General features: G+C 40.7%; 1 protein-coding gene across 2 annotated transcripts in view; it reads left to right on the plus strand.

The window, feature by feature from the left end:
* KIF26A (kinesin family member 26A) overlaps nucleotides 1–13,448 on the plus strand; it is a 100,809-nt gene that overhangs the window by 60,672 nt on the left and 26,689 nt on the right. The window contains exon 5 of one of the 2 annotated variants that reach the window (XM_054827975.1): nucleotides 9,386–9,569. The exons of the other annotated variant lie outside the window; for it this stretch is intronic. Coding sequence (XP_054683950.1) covers nucleotides 9,386–9,569 — 184 coding nt within the window. The remainder of the gene's footprint in view (nucleotides 1–9,385; nucleotides 9,570–13,448) is intronic. 2 annotated transcript variants of the gene reach the window in all.

Raw genomic sequence — 13,448 nt, forward strand, 5'->3', positions numbered from 1 at the left:
ACTTTTAAATTCTCTGTGAAATAGCAGTGAATTTTGGCTTTCTGAAACTTCCCTCATCCTTCCTGCTGGAGGATGGAAGTTGTTTCTTTTGGCAGAACATTTCAAAGAGCTTAGCCAGTACCTCACTCAGCATTAGTTAGTGCTGCTTTGCTGGTCATCACAGAGTGACACTCTTGGGGTTGCTTTCTGCTTTGTTGGGCTTTTCTTGTCCTCGGTGGTGTAGCTCACTTACTAAGAAGCAGTGTCCTATGGAGTTTTTACTGTGAAGAAATGACTCAGTGGAAGTTAATCAGCATAAAATTAATCTAATCTAAATGTTATTAGTGAAGCTAGTTGGGAGTCCAGGGCAAGCTTCAGAATATTCTTTGATAGTGTGTCTCAAGCGTCAAGGTCTTCAGGAGTTGCTTATTTCTGCTGAAATTTGTAGTTAGCATCTTTGGGTTAGAAACAGTGAGAGAACTCTGCCTGCAGTGATGGAAGGACATGCATCTTCCATTTTCCCGCAAAGTGCTATTTTAAATGGTGCTGCAATTTCAGCCTATTATACCTTTGAGAAGTATCATTTAAGAACTGATGTCAGTTAAATAAATCACAGGAACTCTGGGCTTTAAGAAGCGCATGTGTCCCTCCGCTGCTTAAAAATACTCACTGCATGGCACGTGACTTCTGATTTCCACTGCATCATTTAGTGCTGTCAGTGCCCATTTAACTTGCTAACAGTAGGAATAAGTAAATGCCCCCCTGAGAAGTTATTTGCTTGGCAGTATAGGTGTCAAGCCTTTGATTAAGCATCTGAAATAAAACCCGGCTGAAGAAGGGATGGATCCTCTGTGGATTTTCTAGATGTGCGCTAAAATGTGGAACTGAGGGAGCCAGAGGTGATAAGAAAGGTTTGTCTGTGGGGATGGTGTGTTGGGGCAAAGGAAGGTAACCTGAAAAGATAACCCACCCCAGAGCTTTTATGGTAAAGGAGGCTTTACAGTCACGGATGCTAACTTGTATTCAGACTGCTATATGTGACCGGGAATGTGAAAATACTGGATTTCCCCCTCCTTCCTGTCTGATGTTTGCCTCAACCTCGTGCTTAACATGAACCCCTTGTTAGCCATGTTCTGCATTTTCTCTCTCATCCTTTCCAATCATGAACATGCCTGTTTCGTCCCTGGAGCAGCCTGAAAGAGCAGAATGCTTTTGCTTTTCATACCAGATTGTTTTTGATGAATAGCATGGAGTGTAATATCCTTTGTAAAAAAAGTAATTTATTGCCTGCTAAGTCATTTTGATACCGGTTTCTTTCTGTATAGTGGGAGCTGATATTGCAGGGCAAAATTTTAAGTGATCTATTTAAGTAATTACTTTAATAATGAAGGGCTAGCTAGCAACGTTGTTTCTGTTTCCTTACTTTGTAGTTTTAAAAATGTCTTTACTACTTTTTCTTGATAGAATACAAATGAGACTAGAATTTTATTTTCCTCAACCTGACTGTTTCATGAGTCTATGCCATGTCTCACCGGCAAGTAAGTCCAAATTTTTGCCTAAGGAGTGTGCTTAGATTGATGTGGTTCTGCCTGCTTTAGCTCAGTTAGTTCATGAAACAGAGCAGGGAAATATTGCTGGCATTCAGGTAGCTGCGTTTTCAGTACGTAGCTAGCTGTGCAGCGTGCAGCCCGGGAACTGACATATTTCTATATTAGGTGTTGACAGTCTTGCTTACATAAAGATTAACCTACGCAGGTTTTCAGCAGTTTGTCATATGGTACAATTGTAAACAGCGAGTATGGAAGTACAGCAATATGTTCATCTGCTCTTGCTTTGTTTAACATCATTAGAGAACAGAGCTGGAAATGGTATGTGGCAGGCTGCGGTGACTAGCTGTTATTCTGGTATATATATGTAAAAAAGTCAGTTCCTGAGCCATGGTCCTGGCTGCTGAAGCAATGTTCTTTGGCCAGATAAGTGTCTTAAATCCGCAAGCTGAGGAGAATATGGAGCTGACATCACGACAATTTTGTAGCAGCAACCTCAGAAACCACTGCTTTGGGAGAGCGGAAGAAGGGGTTGGAGTGTAACAGTCGGTTCTCGTGAAGATCTGCTCTTTGGTGTTTCTTAAATCTGGGGAAGAACTACAGAGAAGAGCTGTGAAAATTCCTTCTTGTATTCCTGTATGCAAATTGCTTGAGTGCTTGAAAATTGCCTTGTTTGGTTGCTTCTCTTTAAATAAAAATGTGTAGCTGAGAGCAGGGATCAGGTCTTGGGTCTGTGCAGGATGAGGAAGCTCTTCTGATGTCAGGGGTACCCTGCAGGTTTGTTTTAACTTGTCATCTTCCAGAGGTCTTTTTGAGTTTGCCTGATCTTTCTGTGTGGTGCCTGAATTCAGGTGAGTCTCAATTACTGCTCACTGTTGCACAAAGCCTTCGTTCTGTACTTTATGAAGATGTGAATAGAGTAAAAGGAGAGCAACAGAGATGGCCAGAAATCAAGGAAACTTGACCTGTTGGAAGGATTGAGACTCTTTCATTTGTCAAAGAGTGAGGTGTGGTCGTGGTCTTCATACAGGTAACAGCTGCTGCAGCAGAAGGAAATAAGCTGCTCTGCGTGTCTGCTGGGGAGATGGGGGAAAATAAGGAACATGAATTCCAGCAAGTCAGATTTATGAGAGACATGAGGTGCGAATTTTCTAACAGAATAGTTAAAAACGAATTGATTGCCTCAGGTGGCTCTGGACTTGTTTTCACCAGAGGTTTCTAAGAACAAGTTGGACAAATATATATTGGGAATATATTAAGTAAAGTTCATCCTACTATGGAGCATTGGGAAAATGTAGATAAACACTTAAAATCCCTTCTGGACCTGTCTTCTCTGATCAGCTGTGAGCAGATGATATTCCTAATATGTCAACATAGCTGATTTTTATTTCTGCCTTGCTGATTTTAATAAGAGATAGTAAGAGAAAATTAAGAGGTCACTCAAAGTGATAGGCTGAAATTCAAGCCTGAATTGCAAGATTATGCTATGTGCAAGAGGCAAGGCATGAACTTAATCTCATATTGGAGATACTTTCTCTCATAATGTTGGCTTGGTAATATACCCACAATATTAGATGTGGTTTGACATTTTGGAATGTTTCAGAATAATGGTTTTCTATTGGAACTTTATTACCATCACCCATTATAAAAATGCCATTGTTTGAGGCTGTGCATTGTGATCCAGATGAACTAATTATTTATTGAGGAAGTTGAAGCACTGAAACAAGGAACATTGTTTGTTCTTCCTGGCAGTGCTTCTCAACAGCATTGCTGGGACAGCTAAGCAAACAAAGGTTTGCTGCTGTACTTGTGTAATGGTACTAACGTGAGGAAAGCCTTTATATCATCCTGAAGCTATATATGCATCACAGGAACCTAGTGAGTTTGTTCTAGAGGGAGAAACAGACCATAGCATCAAAATTTAATGTATAAGTGACTCCTTGGACAAAATTTACTGTACAAATACAGATAGTTTCTGTCCTTTCCAAACATTCATGACAGATTTAGACATTCCCAGTTTTCTCTTTAAAAATTTCTCTTTCCGAACTAGATTTTATTTTCCAAATCTAATGCTGTTAGTGGAAACAGATACCTTGCTTATTTTTAAGTTTACTTGGGGTTTTGGGTAGCAACTGTATTATTTCATTGTGCTACCTTTCTAATTTTAGAACCACAAATCAAACAGTAATAGCGATAATCAAAGTAAGAATGCCAACCCAGTTTATTCTGTGAGTTGCGGAAGGCTCAGGACAGAGTGCTGGAGAGTGTATTGTAGGACATCCGTCTATTTGTTGTCTGTATTGACGAGTAATTAAGGAAACAATAACTGGAACTGCAGATACAATGACAGACTGTGACTTTCCCACTGCTTCCTTTGGAGCTGGTTTGCAGTGGGAAAGGCCTGGGATACTGGCTGTGTGGCGGAGTGATGCCTTATTGGGCTGGGAACTGGGAAAGTTTGGAATAGTCTTGCTTTATAGTAGACTGATTCCCAGCGTAAACCTGTGTCCAGAATTTTGCAAGCTTTGCAGATGGTTCAGAATCAGGACAAAAATTGCTCCCGTGATAGCTGTCAAGGTCAAACCAAAACTCTTGAGTAAGTGTACTCTTGAGTAAACTCCAAAGTTCAGGATATTTAAGGCTTGGACCGTACAGTTCTTTGTCCTTGACCCTCTCCATGCAGCCCTTAAGCATTCTCACAATATGAATAATAGTGATCTCTGACAGATAAGGCTAGCTAATAACACTAAAACTGTTAATATGTAATGAGTCATGCTGAAATGAATGTGCAGAAGTTTTCTGTTATTATTTTTGTCAGTGGAGCCTAATAATGGGAAGCAGGACTCCTAGCTCTTTTTCTGACTTGTGGCAGTTTGTCTGTAAACCCACCGTGTCAATTAAATCCTCTGTGTATCTCTCAGTTGACCTGTTTCCACTATGTGTCCCAGAGTATATTTCACATCACTCTGCCTTCTGAAGCTTAATAAATTCCACAAAGTGTTAAGCAAAAATTCATAATTTTGCATACTTATAAAAGTTTCAAATCTAGTTTTCTTTTTCATGGAGAAATTATGCCCAGAAGGAACACTGATCTTCAGGGATTTAAATTGTGCTGTTTACTTTCACAGCTATAATGTGCAGAACGTGTACAGTGAGTGTAAGCTAGAAGCAGCTTGCTGTACATCAGAATATCTGAAATGTCATGTTAACCACGTAGGCAGAATTTAAATTAAAAAATTGTATGGTTCTTTTACTGGGCAGGCTTCGTAGCTTCTGTTGTTGCAGAGTCTTATTCCCTAGATGCTGAGCACTATGCAATTGATCTGGCCATGCTTTTCCTCACTGGTCTCATCCATGCACGGCAGAAAACCTAGTAATCTGTAAATTGCGCGAGGGAAAGAGCAGGTTAGAGACTGTCCCTTGTCATTTGGTATTTCAGTGGCCCTGCATGTGCCATATATTAGTTTTATTTTCTACTGTGACACCTAGCTATGAGAAAAGAACTCTCCAGAGAATCTTAAGAGACATCTTCTGTTAAAGATGGAAAGAGTTAAGCAAAACGCAGACAGTAGATCTCACAGCCGGAGGTAAAAATAATATACGCTGGTGTCTCTCATGCTTTAATTGGAAGAGAGGCATAAGAGTGCGGAACTTAGTTTCCCTTGCAAGAATGTTTTGTAGAGGAGTGCTTGGTGGAGGTTGAGTGGGGAAAGCAAAGGTAGGTGGAAAGCATACATCTGTGTCAAAACTGTGACAAAATGCTTAGAAAATGCCCAGAAAAACAAACGACTGTAATGCTTAAGTTTTGCATAGTGTGCCCTACAGGTCATAATTTTCCCTGCAAGGAAGCAGCAGTTGATATTGGAGAAGGTCAGACAGCCCACTGTGGTGCTGAAGATGGATGTGAGGGCCTCCTGTGCAAGATTAAATTTGAGAATAAGAAGCAAATCAGGAAAGAGGCACGGCACCTAATTAGGCTCCTACAGAAAGTGATCTGCTATGAGCCCGACTTCTGTCTTTCTGGTGCTAGGAAAAAAGGGCCCAGTTTATGAGAGCTTAGACTTCCCTGTCTTCATGGGACAAAGTCCCTCTGAGAAAAGGAATGTTGGAGAAAAAAAGGACTGGAAACTGAGGTGTAAATTCAATAACGGGTTGTTGGATAAGGACTGCAGAAAATCCAGCATTCTGAAGTGTCTCGGAAGGGGCTCCCTATAAATACATACTCTCATGAATTTTACTGAAGTAAGGGGTTTTGTGAAGATGGATTTTATTTAATTTAGTTGGGACCATGTCCAAACCAGCTTGGCCTATATTTTGGCCTAATGAGTACTTGGCTGGGATGCCACAAAGTATATTGTTAAGAAGTGCATAGAGATTGATGAGTCCTTATGTGGTGCTCTTTGCCTGGACCAGTCCAGGACCCCAAGCAAAGCGTGTGAAAGCTGCTGCTCAGCTGGCTTTTGTAGTAGTTAAAGAATTGACTGTGCTATTTGTAGGAGCTGAGGATGACAATTACTTAAATTCATGTTCAGAGTCTACAGTTTGATAGTGATGTTTCATTTTGTCTAAATTGCCCTATTCTTTCCATTAGATTCCTAAATTTTCCCTTTCCTGGAAAAAAAAAACCCACAAAAAACCCAAACCAAAACAAAAAGAAAAAAAACCCAGCACCAAACAAACCCAACAAAACCCAACAAGCTGTTTGATACTGCTGGTACAAGATGTCTGTGATGTTCCAACTCCGGAAACAACCTCATTTTAATGCTGGGCAAAGTAATTCTTGCATTCAAACACAGAGAGGTTGTAATTAAGCTTTGTGCACTGCTACCTGAGACGAGATGCTTTTTAAATGTGAACCACATACATCATTATTAGTGCAGTTGGCCTGTTGCCCATCAAAGCACTGATTATTTTCTACAACAGCTACTCCAGTTCCTCTACTTTTTCAGTTTCCTGTTATCTCGCATGGACATCAGTAGTCCCTTTGCCAAATTTCTTAGTAAAATCGTGGCGCTCCAGACTCATAGGAAGAGGATTTATCAGCACTATAGCAGTTAATTGCTTTAGCTAGCATATGGCACTGTCCTTTGAACAGTGGAGATGCAGAAAGTGTGCATCACTTTGAAAGTTGTTCTGTCTTGGTGGGGAAATTAAGACAACTAGTAATGGATTTGGTATCTTTGATCTGCTTTTTGAAATGGTCCAAAACTGTGTTACTGAGCTATTTTGAGAGATGCTATACTTTAAAAAGGCTGAATTTGCTGTTTATTTGTTTATATACTTTGCTTAGCTTGGCCTTTTTAGGTGCGTTTACTCATTGAGTTGTTAGTGCTTAGTTAGGTGCTTAAATACACAATTCCTGAGTAAATTTGTCCTTTGTATCTCATTCTGTTTCACGTATGCTTCCCAGAGGAGCTCCTTCAGCCAGATCTATTGAAGGAATAATTATTTCATCAGGATTTAATGTATATCTTGATTGCACTTTGAAGACATTCTCTTGAGGAGTTTTTATCATTTCAACAAGGGATCGTAGCATGTAAACAAGGAAATAAACATATTTCATATTAATCAACAAGATAATTAAATAATAACCACAATTGTTAATTGGTACTTGGAGATAGAGGGTAATGACTGTCTTGAGTTCAGCAATGAGAGTACCAACAGGTAGAGACTCTTCTGCACAATAAAGCTGCATATAATTTAGGAGGCATTAACGGTTTTAACGTGCAGCTGCAACCATAGCAAAGTTGTGCAACTGTTTGCCTGGTGTCCTATTTCAGACATATGTTTTCATGCAGAATGAAGTATTAGCAAGGGGATTTGAGAGTTAGGCAGTTAAATCAGTTCTCGTTGCCACCGAAAACCTGAGGTTCTGTATAAGTCTGTGCTTGCAGTGTTTTGCTTCACGGTGGGACGCAGTTCCTGCTGGTTTCAGGATGCAGCAGGAGTCAAAAGCTGCTTCTTTCCTCAGAAGCAAGAGTCCAACTTGTCCCTCACAAGACAGTGGTCTGGCTCCCTCTGAGTTTGGAACTACAGCCTCATTTTTTCACCACACGAGCCTTTTTCTAAATACTGCAGTGTTTGTACAGGGAGAAGGAAGCATGTGGGGGGTCTGCATCTCTAGAAACTGATGAAGGAAAAAGGTCCAAGAGTTTAACACACATGCTTGGGAATGTAGAGCATAGGACTGGGAATGTTGGAGATCTATACTGAGACTCATGCCCCTCGTACTGACTAGCGGTCTAATCTTGACCCAAGTGAGTAATTTTCCTCCTCAGACACAGCCAGTTCTTTGTACTGTAACTCATTTGAAGCAAGTAGTGCAGCTGGAAGAAACTGTGCAGCCCTCCTGCTTTCAGCGGTCATTTTTGCTTCTAGCTTGCCATAAATATAAAGAAAGGAAGAGTTTCCTTCTCTGATCAGCTTCCTAAGCTGACTCAGCCTCAGGCTGCCTGATCACTGGATTCGTGGCAAGGTTAGAGATCTAGATTTACCATGAATTAGGTATGACAGCAAAGCACTGCCTTAGTTTCTCCATGTGTCTGTTGCTTATAATACTTCACAGATGCTAATGTCAGCTCATTCTCACTGAAAAGTACGTGGAGATCCTGGGCTGAAAGGCATGATGAAAATATAATGTAGCCATTGTATAAAGAGATTTTTTTTTTGTCATCACGTATTTGTAAACCGATTTGTCCAAAGTGACAGGCCTTTATATTGCAAGCATGGATCAGAATAGCATTTTGCCCTCAGACCTGTAGGCATCAGTAGCACAGTCTCAGATCGCCCACAGATGCTGGCAGTGTGACACTTCACATTTTTGCTAGCTTAACAGTCATTGAAAGGAATGTTGAAAGATAGCATGTTGGATGCTTTTACAAATGTATCTGAGAGTGGGCTATCTACTGACTGTCTCAGGGTCAGATCACATATGTCTTATTCAGGTGGCAAAGCTCTCCTTGGCTTTGGCAGAGCTGAGATTTCACCCTCACTGCCACCCCCAGTTGCCCAGCACATGCTCACTAACACATATATTTGTTTTACTTAACTCTGCAGGGTCATCTTTCCCATGTGGGTTTTGATGTAGAGTTGAGTTTCTGTTTTTTGTTTCTTGCTATACTGTTTGGTGTTACCAAAGGGGAATAGCAGAAAAACGGATTATGTTCCTATTCTTATTCACAAGGAAGAATGTTACAATTTTAATTGTATGTTTTAATTTTTCCTTCTTCTTCATCTTTTATGTTTTGAAATTCTGCATTTCAAAAGCAGGATCATTATCATTCAGGACATTAAAGCATATCTCTTTAATAGCTTTCCCTTTTAATGTGAAAGAATGGAATTGAGGAAGAAAAACCAATCTGTCTTGAAGGAAATTCTCTGTTATCAGTAGGATTTTCAGTGCAGCCAACAAGAGAGGATCTTGAGCTTAGCTGAGTTGGAGTGTTATTCTCTGCCTTGAGTAACTTGTAGAGTACAAAGAACCACTTTCATAATGTTATCACCAGCAAAGTCCATCTGGTCCTGCCAGTGACAAGGGGATTATTTCAGCTTTTTATTACGTCAGTGAGATTTTAGCATTTTAGGATTCAGCTGTCAAGCTGTTGGGGAAAAGAGGGGAAAGTTAGATTATAATTGGAACTCTGTTGGGGGAGAAATTAACTGAATATTTTGCCAGTAATTTTTCTACCCATATATTCCTTCTATTAGTCTCCTGATGGTTTATCCTTATGAAATCAGATTAGAACGCAATGACTTGATTTGTTAAGCAGGCAGTGATGACAATGAGCATCTGTTTGTCTGGTCCAGATTCCCATTAACACCTAGTAACATTGTCCTTTCTTGCTATTACTTTTATACAGAGCAGCACAGAAGCTTAACCTGTCTTCGAAGAGAAAGAAATACCATCCGCCCCTGCCACACACACACGACTTCTCTATTTATGCTACTAACTTTAGTGGCATCCTGCAGCTCTGTCCTCCCCCAGCACCACCATGCCTTCTGAGAGCTGTGTCCAAAATCAAGGACAACCCTGGCATTGGAAAGGTAACTTCAGATTTCAATTTTTTTAAAAATAGTTTTCTAGATGAATTTTAACAGGGCTGGAAGCTTTCAGCCTAGAACAGAGTTGGATAGGCTCAAGGGGAAGGGTCTTGGGATAGAGAGCGAGCCACTACCGTTTGGATGTGCCTGAGCTCTTATCACCCGTTGGCTTTGGAAAGAGCTGGCGGCCTCACAGCAGATTCAGTGCTAGAGCGTCGGCTTCCTTGGAGCCAGTTAACATCACTGACAGCAACACTGGCAGAGCTTGTTTTGTCCTTCCCTGTCTTAAAGAAAGAGACAAAATTTCCTTTGGCATCATTGGTCCAAAACCAATGCGAGCTTCACCTTTGGCAGAAGTAGTCTCTGCGTTGCCAGCAAGGCTCAGCCACTGGTGCTGGTGCTGCCTGTCTGCTTGAGGTTAAGGACATAGGTTGAGGGGGCTTTGTTTCCCTCTGCTTCACATGTAATTGTAAATCAGGAGTATGGAAATGGAGTAGCAGGAGAGAAATACATGTCTCTCCAACTTAGGAAATACAGCACCTTTCAAATTGTAAAATTTGTGCTAATTTTATTTAAAATTAATTAAAATACAACCAAATTATTGAGACCTTCATTCATATTTATAACTGTTTAATCACTCACACAGCAGAGTCTGAATATTTATTTACATAGGTTACAAGAGATTAGCGTTTGAAGATAGAATTGAAGTATGTGATGTGCACAGGAGAGCTAAAATACGCACCTTGAGTAACCGTATAAATCAGCATTAACATAAAGAGATTGTCAGCCTAAATGCCTGTAGCTGATGCTGTTGCTCACAGAGAACACTCTGTGTTTTTTAAGTCAGTGCGTTTGTGCTAAATGGAAAACAAAGGAGTAATTTGGGCTATTTTAAGCAGGGGGAAACTCACAGATGAAAATGTGGTTTCTTCTCCTGTTTTTCCAGTGTGTTAGAAAAGAGGACGTAGTATTAAATGGTGGATTACAGCAAACCTGGCACAGTAATTTAGAGATTCCCAAGTGGAGGAGGGTTTGCTAAGGAACACCCTTTCCATGTGTGTGTTTTAGTAGAGCCCATTTGTCGTGCCTGCCTCTTCTCTGGGAGGCTTAGCACCAGGAATAACAGGGAGCATGGCATTTCTGAAGCACTTTGCCTTAGGAAGATCTTTAAAGCATTCTTGTATCTCCTTGTGCCTGCAGCTCAATAAACTGTCTTTGCACCTCACTGCACTTGTGTGTCTGCAGCTATGTGTAGCCAAGAGACTTCAACCTTTATCCTACATGTTGAGGGTGGCTGGTGGAGCATACCAGCATGACTTGTGCCTTGTGAAAAGTTCTGGTTTATCTGGTGTCTTCAAATAGATTAACAACATCTAATAAAGATCAAGTGTGTGATCCCAGATGGCAGGAGATTATATGCCTTGGGTCATGTGGTCTATCTACTTTCTTCATTAGTGAGCACAGCAGAAGGCTTTCAAAGAGAAGAGCTCTACCAGAATTCCAAGGGGCATGGCAGGACCTTGACCAGCTGTGCTGCTCTGCTTGTGAGCTTCTCCTCCAACATGGGATATATATGTAGCATGCTGGCAATGTGGGTGATGGAGAGAAATCTCTCCTGCCTGGCACACTATACCAAGAATTACCAGACTTGATGGGTCAACAAGCTGCTGTTGACCCTCAAAGATCTCTGTTGTTTAGCTCTCCACTGAAAACATTATTGAAGATACTGTTTGTTTGAGCCCAGGGGTCCAGCTGTGTCCTTCTCACCATGTACTTATTGACCACAATTTGGAAGAATCCTGTGCTGTGCTGGAGAGGATAAGAGCTCTCTGCTAATTGAATCAGCCCTTTAGTTCTTGGGTTAAGGTCAAGACCATCCAAATGGTGATGGGGTGTACTAGTTACTAGTTTTAATGCTCCTCAAAAAGTAAAGTAACTAGGTATCTTCCCTGATCCACAGTTTAAAATATGCAATACCTATTAAATGTCTGTCTTAACCCATTCCTCTTTTGCAACTTTATAAATGACAGTGTGTGTCCATTAATAAACCCCTCCAGCAATATAGCTTTTTGTAAAAGTTATGAGTCAGCACAAATGAAATCTCATGTATCCTAGTTCTTAGAACTTGTGGTCAAAGGAGAATTATCAGTCCTATATAGGTGTTCTTTTAATACTAAACACTCATAGTTTCACCTTCTCTGAGCAATGCCAAGTAGCTTTTGGTAGCATTTAGCCCACTGTGAAGTAACATTTTCCATTATAATTTCCTCTTCACCAGCTTCTGCTGATCAAGAGTTAGTCAGCTAGTATCTCATTATGAGGATGATGGGAATAAAGTAATTACCTTTCTTCTTCACTGCTTTAAGTGAGAGCAATTGAGAGAACAATCAGCAAACACTGGCAGTTGTGCTGTGGTTCTCTGTTAACTTCAGTCCCTCCTCTTCTAACAGCCTTTTACTTTACACTTCTCCTGGTTATCTTTTTCCTCGGCTTTTTCTTGCAGCATGTCCAATAGTAAGTATGAGATGCACATAGAGGACAGAACCAGTAATGGATTCTGGAGTCACTTTTTCCTACCGCAGCATCTGTGGCTGTGGCTGGTGCTCTCCTTGGTTTGTGTGATCGTTCCCAGATCAGCGGTGTCCCTCACTCTGTTATTACTGTGTGGTTACAGTGGGTTAAACAGCTGGTGGGGCAGCATTTTCCTTCCTCACCTCTGTCGTGGTTTAACCCCAGCCAGCAACTAAGCCCCACGCAGCCGCTCGCTCACTCCTCCCTGGTGGGATGGGGGACAGAATCAGAAGAGTAAAAGTGAGAAAACTCATAGGTTCAGATAAAGACAGGTTAATAGGTAAAGCAAAAGTCGCACACACAAGAAAAGCAAAATAAGGGCTGCCTAATTCCCACTGAACTTCATTTTACTAAGCTGAGAATGACCCATTGAGGACCAGTCCTTATTGTCCTCAAGGGAGTGATTTCTCTGAGCACAGATAGCTTAACAAGTTTTAATTCCTTTCTTGTCAAATGGTTTCTTTCAGAGCAGGACAGGATTCCATAGAGAAACATGCCTTTTCTTACCATGAAGGGGCTGAAAAGACAAACTTTAAGGACAAGTATGAGTTGTGTGAGAATGAAAAATAGAGTAACAAACTGGAAACCCATGAAGCGTCTGAGATACTTCAATGGGAGCAATGCGTTGCTTCAGTTTTATGAAAAGCTGAAGAGGTGAATGTGTCAACTATGCAGAAATACCATTTATTATAAGTGAGTAAGGCCTGAATACTACAAAGACTAATTATTATCTGTAGTGATACACTCTAGGTAGTGCCATTTCTTTTGTAAAGCTGCTGACACCTTAGAGCAAAGTACATGTTGAAACATTTACAATGACTAATGTGATTGGCTTTCTGTATTTTTCTGTGATGGTAATTGTTAACATTTTTTTCCCCCCACTGATGCTCAAGGTTGTCTTTTAGCTAGCATTCAATACATTATAAGAGATGCAGGAACAGAATGTGGAAAATGTGATGCCACTTTGGGGCCAAAAAGGAAAAAAGGGCTCCAGAGGGAATCTGGAAGTATAGTGTTATAAGGCTGGCTTTCAGACCAGCCAACCAGGCAGGTTGAAACAATAATAAAGATAGAAATTAGCAGGCAGGGATTAATGTGATATAGTAGAGATCAGTTGATGAAGCTTTTACAGGTGGAACACATATGTTAGTGTTCTGTGGAAGAGTCAGCGAGCATTTGAATAGGGTTGGTCTAGTTGATAGAGTGTATTTGGATTTTGAAAAAGCTTTTGACAAGTGCCCTGACCTAGGTTTCTTAAAAAAGCCCTAAGCTGTCACGTGTTCTCTAGTGGTTTAATAACTGGCAGGAAAC

The sequence above is a fragment of the Grus americana genome, chromosome 5 (assembly GCF_028858705.1).
Source record: "Grus americana isolate bGruAme1 chromosome 5, bGruAme1.mat, whole genome shotgun sequence".
Classification (NCBI taxonomy): Eukaryota; Metazoa; Chordata; class Aves; order Gruiformes; family Gruidae; genus Grus; species Grus americana.